General features: G+C 40.6%; 1 protein-coding gene across 3 annotated transcripts in view; it reads right to left on the bottom strand.

The window, feature by feature from the left end:
- GPBP1 (GC-rich promoter binding protein 1) overlaps positions 1–12,986 on the bottom strand; it is a 72,690-nt gene that overhangs the window by 24,249 nt on the left and 35,455 nt on the right. For all 3 annotated transcript variants that reach the window (XM_079918556.1, XM_079918558.1, XM_079918557.1), the window contains exons 4-5: positions 1,927–2,050; positions 1,567–1,790 (exon numbers count right to left, since the gene is read on the bottom strand). In XM_079918556.1, coding sequence (XP_079774682.1) covers positions 1,567–1,790; positions 1,927–2,050 — 348 coding nt within the window. The remainder of the gene's footprint in view (positions 1–1,566; positions 1,791–1,926; positions 2,051–12,986) is intronic.

The raw sequence follows: 12,986 nt of genomic DNA, 5'->3' as shown, positions 1-12,986 counted from the left end.
ACATGCTGCAACTAAAGATCCCGTGTGCCGCCACTAAGACACGGCGCAGAGAAATAAATAAGGATTTTTAAACTAAAAAAATAAATAAAAGTAATCTCAAAACTATACGGAAAAATCTGACATAATATAATGAACTCTTAACTACTAAACACTAATTATTCATAAATCTTACTTTCTGCTTATTCTGCTAACAATTAAAATGGTTACTATCTACACTCACTCCAAGTCGAAGAAAACAAAGGAAGGGTCTTTAAATATTCTCCTCATCCTCAACTACATGAGGAAAAAGTATGAATTTTTTTAAAAAAAAGCAAATGCTAAGAGAATGTAGTCTTTGCATCAATATGAGAAATCATCCTTTCTTAGCATAAGGTCAAGAGCAGGGAAGAGGAAAATCAGACAATTAATTCCTCAACTCTTCTGTTAGGTTTGCATCACTGAATGTTTAGTTAAACATGCAATTTTCAAAGCAAATTACAAATTTATATTTCAAAAAGTGATGCTCGGGGTATTAAAAAGAAAACTGAGGTGAAACACAATTGAGCTATTTGTAATGTGGTGGATAGACCTAGAGTCTGTCATACAGAGTGAAATTAAGTCAGAAAGAGAAGGACAAATACCATACGCTAACCATATATATGGAATTTAAGAGAAAAAAAATGTCATGAAGAACCTAGGGGTAAGACAGGAATAAAGACACAGAGCTACTGGAGAACGGACTTGAGGATATGGGGAGTGGGAAGGGTAAGCTGTGACAAAGCGAGAGAGAGGCATGGACATATATACACTACCAAAGGTAAGGTAGATAGCTAGTGGGAAGCAGCCGCATAGCACAGGGAGATCAGCTGGGTGCTTTGTGACCGCCTAGAGGGGTGGGATAGGGAGGGTGGGAGGGAGGGAGGGAGACGCAAGAGGGAAGAGATATGGGAACATATGTATAACTGATTCACTTTGTTATAAAGCAGAAATTAACACACCATTGTAAAGCAATTATACCCCAATAAAGATGTTAAAAAAAAGAAAGAAAACTGAGGTGAGCACTGAATGTGTACTCTAAAGTTAATCTTATTAGATGTTTACTCTCTAGAAAAGGGAAATTGTTTAAACTGCTATGAAGAATAAAATGACATAAATTTATCCAAAGTTTTAAAAAACCACACGGTGAGACACAGGAATATAAGTAGGAGGGAAGAAGGAAGAAGACTGGGGAAGGGGAGAGTTATGTACAAAAAGCCTCACAAAATGTAAGGATTAAAAATAATTGAGGGACTTCCCTAGCAGTCCAGTGATTAGGACTCCGAGCTCCCAATGCAGGGGGTCTGGGTTTGATCCCTGGTCAGGGAACTAGAGCCTGCATGCCGCAACTAAAGATCTCACGTGCTGCAACTTAGACCCGGTGCAGCCAAATAAATAAATAAATATTTTATAAATAAATAAGTAAATAATTGAACCTGTCAAGTGTGATCTCTGTAGAAAATGAGCTGTGCTGATAAAATCTGAGAGAGACTTGATGCTTACATAGCACTTACAGAAACCTCATTTGTATTAAAATTATAAGAAACTTACAAAATCCTCAGCCTCAAACTGTTTGCGTTCTCTCTTGTCTTCTTTCCTCCCCGTTTCACTGTCAGGTATGCTGTTTTCATGTAGGCCCTGGCTTTTTCCAGAATGAAAAATACTGCTACGAGAACGGGAACTTCCACCATGGTATCCCCCTCGATGATTTATGTTTTCAGTACCATTTCTTCCATGTGTACGCCATCCATTTTTTTCTTTCCTTCCAAAGTTACCTTTATTTAATAATGGTAAAGTATTATAAATTCAAAGAAGATGGTTATGCTTAAAGATTTAATCACAATCAAAACATTCTTATAAGAATGTGAAGAAAATTATTCTTAAAGTCTACTGTTCCTTAGCAAATTTTACCTCCATTAGGACGTCCAATTCCAGAATCAAAGCCATCTGAAGAGTTGTGTCGTCGACGATTCACATCATAACGATTTTCTGTCCATGAAAAGTTTTCAGAATGCTTTTCAAAATTCAGTGACGACTGAAACAGATTATAAGCATACAGGTAAACATACATATACAACTTAACTATAACTTGAAAAACTAGTAATACTCTGGTTTAATTTATTTCCAAGAATTTTAAATGGTTAAGAAGAACATTTTATAGTTATTTTCAATGTGTTTGGTAACTGGTAACTTATAAGATGAGTTCCATTGTTGATCTATTTTTTTCTACCTAACAGAAACAAGAGCACCATTCTGAGCTCAACAACTATATTTATCCAAAAACTTTAAAGGTAAAAGACCACTGTAAGGAAATCAAAGCAAATAAAGTACCCTTCTTTTGTAACAAAATGTAATATTGTGTATCACACACTATTTGATTTAAATAGCTCAAGGTTTTCTTCAACATCAGAAAATTATGGCAAATGAAGCTAGTTCTATTTTAAGTTCTGTAGATTTATTTCCAAACTCCTCTTCTCCAAAGCAAATGTTTTAAGAAAAAGTTATCAAAGGAAGAATGCGTAAAAATGATTTTAAAGAATTAGAAATGTATAAAAACTCACAACAATTCATAAAGGTTGCTGTTTTTCCCCAATATTAATCCACTAATCTGATAAAATCACAATCAGAACTCCAGAACTTTTTTGTTTTAATGCCCTGACCATTCCTCTGGATTGTACTAATATTACAATTCTCTCCAGAACAAAGAGTAGGGTTCCTCAGTTACAATACAAACCCACTGCACATACCCATTTCATCCAACATGGCTGCTGTGGGACTTAACTGGTGCAAGTTCCCCTACTGCCCCTGGCTTCATCCTCATGCTGCTTCTGTGCATGGAAGGTAAAGCCTTTGATTATCTGTCTTCTGCCAGCATCCATGAAACAACAGTAACAGGCTAGCTTGCTAAGCTTTTAAGTAGGGTAAAAACCCAAGCCCTTCACAGACCCTAACAGTTTTGGTGATGAGGATGTCACGCTCTCAGAGTTAAAACCTTCTGGAAAAAGAAAAACAAGGGTATGGTCTATTGGGCCAGACTGGGGCATAGGAGAAGACTCTCCAGGATCTGGCAGCAATTGCTCTCACCCAAGTGATGGGTGGAAGTAAGGGTCCCTCACTGTTTAGCAACCAAGTGGCAAGGGGCAGGACCGAAACAAGGTGTCCGTACAGTGCTCTGATTGTTGCAAATCTCCTCTGAGTAGAAGGAAGGGATGTATTGTCATGAGATGGAGTCCCACCTGAAAGGCAATATGGCTGTGGCAGCCGAAGTCAAGAGGTCTCCAAAGCGGAACAGCAATGAATATAGAGAGTTTTGGAAAGACTGAAAACATTAGAAGTAAGTTTTTTAAGGCTGAACTGCTGCTACTACTGGAAACAAAGAAAAGGCAGAGTGGAAGTATTCTGTGCTCTTCGTACTCCCTGATCCCTTCCTTCCCCACACCAAACTCGGCTGCTTTAACAAGAAAGTCAACTGTGCAAGAACTTAAGGAAAGAAAGAGACAAACTCTTTCAGTTCTGTTGCACACAGGTACCCAAAACACCATCCTAACCACTCCCATGGAGGGGAGACAGTACTAAGCATAAGAGTGGCTGAAAGTTTTCAGTATGGGGCAAGCCATGGCAGTATGGCACATGGGGGCATGAAAGGTCCCAGCATGAGTGTTGCTGGGGCCAGGAGGTACACAAGAGAGAAGGCAATCCTTCTTCAGAATCCTGGCTTCAGAAGCCAGAATAGCAAAAGCCTCCAAGCCACCCATGCAATGCCCAAAGGGGTAGTCTTTCTCTCCACCCCGTACTTTCCCACATTCCAAGCTAAAGAAATCATGTAATCTCCTGAAAGCTTAGACTGTAACTCTGATATGCATGTACTAAACTCCTTAGTCTGTGTCCCCATAGTGGGAAAAGGCACTCCAGTGCCCCAATGTGGCCAATAGTTTGGAAAAAAACTCAGCAGGAGAGAGAAATTAAAAGCAATCTTGCAGGGCTTCCCTGGTGGCGCAGTTGTTGAGGGTCCACCTGCCGATGCAGGGGACACGGGTTCATGCCCTGGTCCGGGAAGATCCCACATGCCACGGAGCGGCTGGGCCCGTGAGCCATGGTTGCTGAGCCTGTGCGTCCAGAGCCTGGGCTCTGCAACGGGAGAGGCCACAACAGTGAGAGGCCTGCGTACAGGGGGAAAAAAAAAAAAAAGGCAATCTTGCAGGTGGGGCCATTAGGCCAACTCAATGTACTGTTGTGTTTTACAGTTAGTGCTAATGTTACATGCTTGTACTGAAAATGCTCAAGATTCTCCCATTCAGGAAACGTCGCAGGTTGACAGGTGATTCCCATCCCCTTCCAAGTGGTCTAATAAAAAGCACAGCTCCCAGAAGGAAAGAAAAGAAAATCAGATTATGTGGCTGAAGACCTGACGGCTCTGGAGTATTCAGAGAGGCTATTTCCCAGTACCACAGTGCCATCTGCCTGACACACGCACGAAGTACTCTCCTTTTTAAAATGGAATGCAGGGACTTTCCTGGTGGCCTAGTGGTTAGGATTCCAGGCTTTCACTGCCGTGGCCCAGGTTCAATGTTCAACCCCTGGTCGGAGAACTAAGATCCCAGAAGCTGCACAGCCAAAAGAAAAAAAAGAAAAAGTGGCTCTTGCCCAAATGCTGAGCTCTTATTGAAAGCAAACAACTCAAACTAAAGACTCACCAATAAAGTGGTACACCAATAAAGAGCCCAAGAGGGCTCCTGACAAAATGGAAATCGTGAGTTCAACAGCACAGCTGGCCTAGCCCTAGAAGTGGCAACTACACTTTGGAGTAAACTTTATTCCTCCGCCTGTCACCTGTAACAAGCCACTATTTCAATAAGGCTCTCAAATCAGAAAAGTTCCCTTAAACGCCTGAGCCTGGCTCACTGATGCTTCAACCAAGTTAAAAGATGATGGTGCACACAGCAGCCATCCAGCCCCAACAACTCTGGAAAACCAAATGGGTTAAGTGCTAATCAGCTACACAGAATAAAATAAAAGCTACGACCCTCGCCTTAGATAATATTCTTAAGGACAAGACATTTTATATTTTTCTAACTCTTGGTCTGTTGCCAATGGCCTAGTCATCTTGTCTGTCACCTGAAAAACTATAGACTAGCAGATTAAAAACATCTCTTCGGGGTCACCCACTGTGGGAAATTGCAGCTGTTGCTGAAGCAATCTGAGTCACTCATGTTGATACAGTAAAGCTTGCTGTCTGATGAGAGTGAATGGCACTGAGAACGACTGAAATTACAATGCTGATCAAGTCTTTGGCATACCACCTAGATCCATCATCACATCAGACATGAAACACACCCACTATCATAGACTGGCTACAAAATAAAGGACTTTATCTTTCTGATGCAGAAGCCACCACTGCATGCCAACTTGTGACTCCTGCCAAAAGTTGGTCCGTTTGTCTCACTGTGAAGAAGACCGTATCACATGAGAACTACATCAAACCTTTGAATACTTCATGGAGCTCTCAATGGAGTCTCACTACCACTGAAACTTTTTCAGGCTACACTGTTACTGCTGCAGTCTGATGGGCTAACTCTGGTCACACTACTGTGGCTCTTGAAATTAATTCATGTAATGTTTTTGGCATATTCCAGACCACTAACAGTCCACTAACAGTACATCTTCTGTCAAAAAGGTCATCCCTGCAATGAGCCAATATTCAAAGTACTCAATGAACATTCTATATTCCCTAGCCACAAGTACTAACAAGCATTTTAACACATCCCTCATCTCTTCTCACATCTTAGTAAGACAGTCTGGTCAATGAATGCAGCATAGCCAAAAAAGGATCATCTCCTCTTAGCCACTTCCTGGGTAATAATCAGGATGAAATAAGTGGTGAGTTATGAGATTATACAGACCTATATTAAAAATTCAAGATTCTGCCCGGATTATCTTGACATGATGTTTCTTTCTTTCCCCTAAGAACAACTGCAGGCCAGGCCACCCCTCAGGCTGATGGCCAACCAAAAAGGAATTCAAACAATCTGGTTCGGCCACCTGGATTCTCTTGTTGAACTGGCATGGTCCTACACATACAATGACCATTTGCTTGTGTACACTTCTCACCAAGTCCCCACTACAGTGTCCAATGTAGACCAAGGTGAGGGCGAGACACCTTTATAATGGGTCTCTGAAAATCATTTTAAAATGCCCCTCTCCCAGTCACGTCCAGTTCCTCTAGATAAAAAAATCTGGGTGCAGGCTTTCCTGGTGGCGCAGTGGTTGAGAGTCCGCCTGCCGATGCAGGCGACGCGGGTTCGTGCCCCGGTCCGGGAAGATCCCACATGCCGTGGAGCGGCTGGGCCCGTGAGCCATGGCCACTGAGCCTGGGCATCCGGAGCCTGTGCTCCGCAGCAGGAGAGGTCACAACAGTGAGAGGCCCGCATACCGCAAAAAAAAAAAAAAAAAAAAAAAAAAATGATAACCTTGCCATGGGCCAAATATTCAAAGTACTCAATGGACATTCCATATTCCCTACCTGTACAACCTGTTTCATTCTGACTAATAAAAATTCATATGATTCTCTTAACACTTAAGTGGTCTTAGGTTATGTCATGTATGGCAACTGAGGTTGCAACTAATGATGACACTGTCCATGTTTCTTAACCAAACCAGTGAAATAGTAATCCAAATCAAGTTTAACAACAAATTGGAATGATCTGTGTCCCTTTGGACAAAATGGAGTGATCTGTGTCCCTCTGGGTGGTATGTTTGTAAAAGGGCAGGGGGGGTGGGGAGGATAAGCCACAGAATGTCTTCTATTGAGGATAAGTGTTGCTTTTTGGCCCATCTTATTGCCCCTATAACTGTAGGTAATAACACCAAACCTAAGGTCAGTTTCCCTTGAGTGGATTTGGGGGGTGGGGGGCGCATGCTACGCAGCATGCAGGATCTTAGTTCCCTGACTGGGGATGGAACCTGCACCCCCCACAGTGGAAGCGTGGAGTCTTACCTTAACCACTGGACTCCCTCCCTTGAATGGATTTTAATGGATATAACAGAGTGGTCTTAGACCATATACTGGTTGGCTGAAATAAATCATTTACTGGTCCCCCCCCCCAAGTTATTCACAATTGGCTAAATCCTGGTCTCACTCACTGTGCTGTTTGGGACACTGGTAGTAGCCTTCATTAAATGCTGTGTAAAACAAATTAAATGGATTTGGTTCTAGCCTCTGTTTGTCAGATTAATCAGAGTAGCTGATTGAGTACAACCATGTGAAAATTCAAGTTTGGCCAAAAACATGTATGGCTGATGAGTGGACTATTGGGACAGGCAACCCATCATAGGCCCTTAGCATCCCTGCATGTTCTTATTGTATGCCAAGAATGCAACGCCTTGACAGCTCTTTGTATGGCTCATTTCTCAGGGTTATGTTCTCAGAGAACATTGAGGAACAGGTAACGTCCTACTCTGAGACAAAGAGCAGGCTTATTATAAATGCGGTAGATTTCCCTCTCAGTGCAAGAACAACATCCACCTGGGCCCCCTCCATGTCAACTCCCAGAGTTTTTAAGGGACATGAAGAACCAGTGCCACAATCATGCTGTACTGCTTGTTGTGCTAAGAGTAATAAAGCTCTCTGGGACTTCCCTGGTAGCGCAGCGGTTAAGAATACGCCTACCGAGCTTCCCTGGTGGCGCAGTGGTTGAGAGTCCGCCTGCCGATGCAGGGGACGCGGGTTCGTGCCCTGGTCCGGGAAGATCCCACATGCCGCGGAGCGGCTGGGCCCGTGAGCCATGGCCGCTGAGCCTGCGCGTCCGGAGCCTCTGCTCCGCAGCGGGAGGGGCCACAACAGTAAGAGGCCCGCGTGCCGCAAAAAAAAAAAAAAAAAAAAAAAAGAATACGCCTACCAATGCAGGGGACGTGGGTTCGAGCCCTGGTCCAGGAAGACTCCACATGCCACGGAGTAACTAAGCCTGTGTGCCACAACTACTGAGCCTGCACTCTAGAGCCCACGAGCCACAACTACTGAAGTTGTGGCACTATACGCACCTAGAGCCCATACTCCGCAACAAGAAAAGCCACCGCAACAAGAAGCCCGCACACCACAACGAAGAGTAGGCCCCACTCGCCACAACTACAGAAAGCCCAAGCGTGGCAACGAAGACCCAATGCAACCAAAAATAAATAAATTAATATAAATAAATTAAAAATAAAGCTCTTTGTCTCTGACCCGGAAGTCTCATGTCTTTTGCCAGCATCCATGAAACAGTAACAGGCTACCTTGTTATAGTTACCTTGAAAGTAGGATAAAATTTCAGACCCTTCACAGACTCTGACATATAGCCAGCACAATAAAATATGAATAAGAAACACAAATAAGAGGACTGAAAATGCAGAGAGAAAACTGATATTATTTGTGAATGAACCTTTTTCCACATTAAAAAATCCAAAAGACATTAGAGTAAAAACTACTGAAGTTTGCTAGAAACAATACTAACACAAGAGACAATATATCTGCAACAAAGACAATATGAAAGCTTTTTAAAACAGCATTTAAAATAGCAACAAGTACTATAAAGTACTTGAACATATATCTAGTGAAATACATGGGAGACAAAAAAAGAACTATGTGACTTTACTTAAAACATTAAAGATCTCTCACACACACACACACACACACACACACACACTTCCAAAACCAATCCCCCCCCAAAAGGCAACCCAAAAGAAAACAAAGGATGTGAACAAGCAATTCAAAGAAATATAAGCCAATATCCAAGAAACAGTGAAAATACATTTCACAACAAAGATTGGCAAAAATGTTAACTGATAATCTAACAAAGTTTTGGCAAGAATACAAAGTAAAGACAATAGTTATGCACAGCATACAGGGGTATATATCTGCATACCACATGGAAGAGGAATTTAGCAATATAGAACTAAATTCCGGCAATTTTTCTTTTAACTATAGGTTAGAGCCTTGCTATTCAAAGTGTGGTCCACAGACAAGCAGAATCAACAGCATTTTAAGACTGTTAGGACTAGGACCCCATTAGAGACCTACTGAAATTAGAATCTGCATTTTAACAAAATTCCCAGGTTATTTTCATAGGCATTAATGTTTGAGAAGCAGAGGCCAAAAGAATTCTTACCCAGGACTTCCCTGGTGGCACAGTGGTTAAGAATCCACCTGCCAATGCAGGGGACACGGGTTCAAGCCCTGGTCCAGGAAGATCCCACATGCTGTGGAGCAACTAAGCCCGTGCACCGCAACTACTGAGCCTGCGAGTCACAACTATTGAAGCCCGCGCGCCTAGAGCCCATGCTCCGCAACGAGAGAAGCCACCGGAGAAGCCCATGCACTGAAACAGAGTAGCCCTCGCTCGACAACTAGGGAAAGCCCGTGCACAGCAATGAAGAGCCAATGCAACAAACAAACAAAAGAATTCTCATCCATGTATACAAGGAGACAGTATATGAATAGTCAATACAGTTCTCTCTAAAGTAGCCTAAAAATATAAATAATCTCAAATTAATGAGACAAATGAAATGTGATACAGAGGCACAAAACAGAATACTGTACAGAGTTTTAAGATAATTACGGCATATCTGCAGATATCAACAGGGGAAAAAAATCTCAAAGATATAATGAATATAAAAACAAGGTGTAGACATAAATGATAATCATTTATATAAATGTTTTAAACATACAGAATAATACTATTTATTGATATTCACATACTTAGTAATAATATAAGAACATGCATCGAGAATACCTCTGGGGAAAAAATGAAGACAGAAAAAGGACTGTGATGAAGCATACAGCAGACTTCAATTGTTTATTTGTAGAAGAGATACAGAACTAACATGACAAAATGTTAAGATGTGACTCTTGGATGGTTAAGTGTTCGTTTAATTATTCTTTATGCTTCTTTGCATGTTTAAATATTTTATTAGAACCATCCACATGGTTCTTTTAGAATTATCAAGACAAACACACTGGAGGGAAATATCTGCAGAATATATAGCAAACAAACCCCTCAATATGAAAAGAGCTATCGCAAATAAATCACTAAGAAATAAATTACATGAATAAGCAAGTTCTTAGAAACAGTTCCTAACACAAAAATATGCTCAACCATAATAATGCAAATCGAAACAATGAAGTGCCATTTTTCATCCAATTTCACAAAGATGAGAAAAATGGAAAAACATCCAGTGTTGCCAAAACTGAAAAAACTGGTCCCCCCTTATAAAATTTTTATAGGATTATAAGTTGGTACAACCTTTTTGGAGAGCAATTAGGCACTATCTACCAAAATGTATAAATCTTCCAATTTGCTGATTCTGCTGCTAGGAATTTCCCCTACAAATATATAATCAAGAGATGCCCAGGCATTCCTGGGGCTTAATCCATTAATAAGTAACCAATTCATCTCTGTAAATTCACCCAATAGAAGATTACAGTTGACAGCTGAACAATACAGGGGGTTGGGGTACCGACCCTCTGTGCAGTCAAAAATCCATGTATAACTTTACAGTCGGCCCTCTGTATCCACAGATCACACAGTACTACAGTACATATTTATTGGAAAAAAATCCACATACATGAACACAAATAAGTCAAACCATATTGTTCAAGGGTCAACTGTACATAGCCACTAAAGAGTTAGATACCCATGTACTAAGTATAGAAATATACTGGAGATGCTATCCTTGAAGGAAAAAAAAAAAAAGCAATTTCATTTGTTTATCCAAACCAGGATAAAAATATATTCTGGTGTATGCATAAAAACGTCCTGGTATTTCACTTCTAAAAATTGGTCTACTTAATAATCAAGAAAAGAAAGTTATTAAGCTGATTAATCTTTAAAGTGAGGCACACATGGGCTCCTATCCTAATTCTAGCATTTTGGGTCAGGTTACTTATCTCGCTCAACCTCAGTTTCCTCATATGTAAGTCGGGGGAAGAAAACAGTACTTTACCTCTTATGATTTTTTTAGCCTTCTTATAAAGTGTTTTACACAGTGATTGGTATGCAGTAATGACTCAAGAAACACTAGTTATTACATTTTAAATCTTTTTCTGAATTCTTTTTCAAAATATAGCACAATTTTCTGATTCTCAGAATACCTAAGTCAAAAGTTAACAGAAACTACATAGTAAACAAGAAGTTTCAATGAACTCAACTACAAGTCTGACTACATTTTCTCATCCTCTCACCCTCATCCTAAAGCACACATTTTCAAGGCAAACCAACACTGCTTACATTATTGAAGGAAAGTAATTACAATGTTACTTTTCAAACTGCAGGTCAGGGCCCATTATAAAGGACATGAAATTAGTAGCAATTTGCATTTTTTATTGGAATAAAAAAGACCAAAAGAGAAAGAAGAACACAGGTAAATGACTTTTGTTTTAGTTATATCAATGTGCATTTAAAAACATTATGTAAAATTTCTTACTGGGTCCCAATCAACTGTTCAAAAGCCAATGCCCCACTTCATAGACATAAACAACCACATGCAGTTTAAAATTTCACCACATGATGGGGCTAAACTTCTGCATACCTCAGAAAACTGCTCAGGTGCAGTTCTGAAAACACTGCTACCCTTAACTCAAGTGCTCCTATCATTCCTTCAAATAACAAAGAAAAGACTTAACACTGAATTGAGGCGGGGTGGTGGTGGGATGAATTGGGAGATTGGGATTGACATATATACACTAATATGTATAAAATAGATAAGTAATAAGAACCTGCTGTATAAAAAAAATAAAATAAAATTCAGAAAAAAAACCCGCTAAGTTGAAATAGAGAACCCAACAGTAATTTAAGTCTATTCTATTTATTCAAGATAAGATTAAAAGGGCTCTGGCAGAAAACAAGAGGTTAATTATAACTGAGAATCCATGAATAGTGATTTTGAGCGATACATACAGTATAAGAAGTCATTACTAAAAGTGTATACTTGTTTGTGTTCGTCAAAACCACTTTGGTAAGGTCTAAGGAGATAGTTTCAAATACTGCTAGTTAAGAGTTCAAACTGATACTACTTTCTGCAGGCAATTTAAAATAAATTAGAATAATTGATCATTTAGAACAGGCAATCCCAAGTCTCAAAATCATCATCTTCATTCATGATCTATATAGCCAGATCAAGAGTCTGGGTCTAGAAAGCAATAAGGATTCAAGAGTCTAGTTCTAGGGCTTCTCTGATGGCACAGTGGTTAAGAATCCGCCTGCCAACGCAGGGGACACGGGTTCAAGCCCTGGTCTGGGAAGATCCCACATGCCGTGGAGCAACTAAGCCCATGCACCACAACTACTGAGCATGCACTCTAGAGCCCCTGAGCCACAACTACTGAGCCCATGTGCCACAACCACTGAGCCCATGCGCCTGGAGCCCCTGCTCTGAAACAAGAGAAGCCACCACAATGAGAAGCCCACGCACCACAATGCAGAGTAGCTCCCGCTCGCCACAACTAGAGAAAGCCCGCGTGCAGCAACTAAGACCCAACGCAGCCATAAATAAATAAATAAATAAATAAAACAGGCAAAGTACATAAATAGACATAAAAAAAATGAAACCAAGTTTTATACTCATTTCAGAGAAAATGAACTAAAGAGAAAAAGGAAACAAAGTGAGGAGCAAGAAACTCATATGTATCCAGGCTCTGAAGTAGGCCTGGAAAAAAATGAACCCAGGAAAAGCATAACGGAGAGCAGCCTGGGGGGTGGGGGGTGGACACAAACAACAGCAGCAACAGCGAAGCAAATTCCAGAGACCTAAACAGAAGAGGAAAGGGGGCAGAGTCTGTAACTAAGAAGTGATCTCAGTTACTTCTCAGTAATAGTCTACATTTCCTAACAACTATGATCCATTTTATGTCTATAAATGAAATGTTCAATCATTTTATGAAATTCCAAAATGAGTCCTATGGAAATATTACAGAATAGAAAATGCATCCTAGATTCTAGTCT

Source organism: Stenella coeruleoalba, assembly GCF_951394435.1.
Source record: "Stenella coeruleoalba genome assembly, chromosome: 3".
Classification (NCBI taxonomy): domain Eukaryota; kingdom Metazoa; phylum Chordata; class Mammalia; order Artiodactyla; family Delphinidae; genus Stenella; species Stenella coeruleoalba.
The sequence above is the reverse complement of the archived record's forward strand: the minus strand, read 5'-3'. Positions and strand labels throughout refer to the sequence as shown.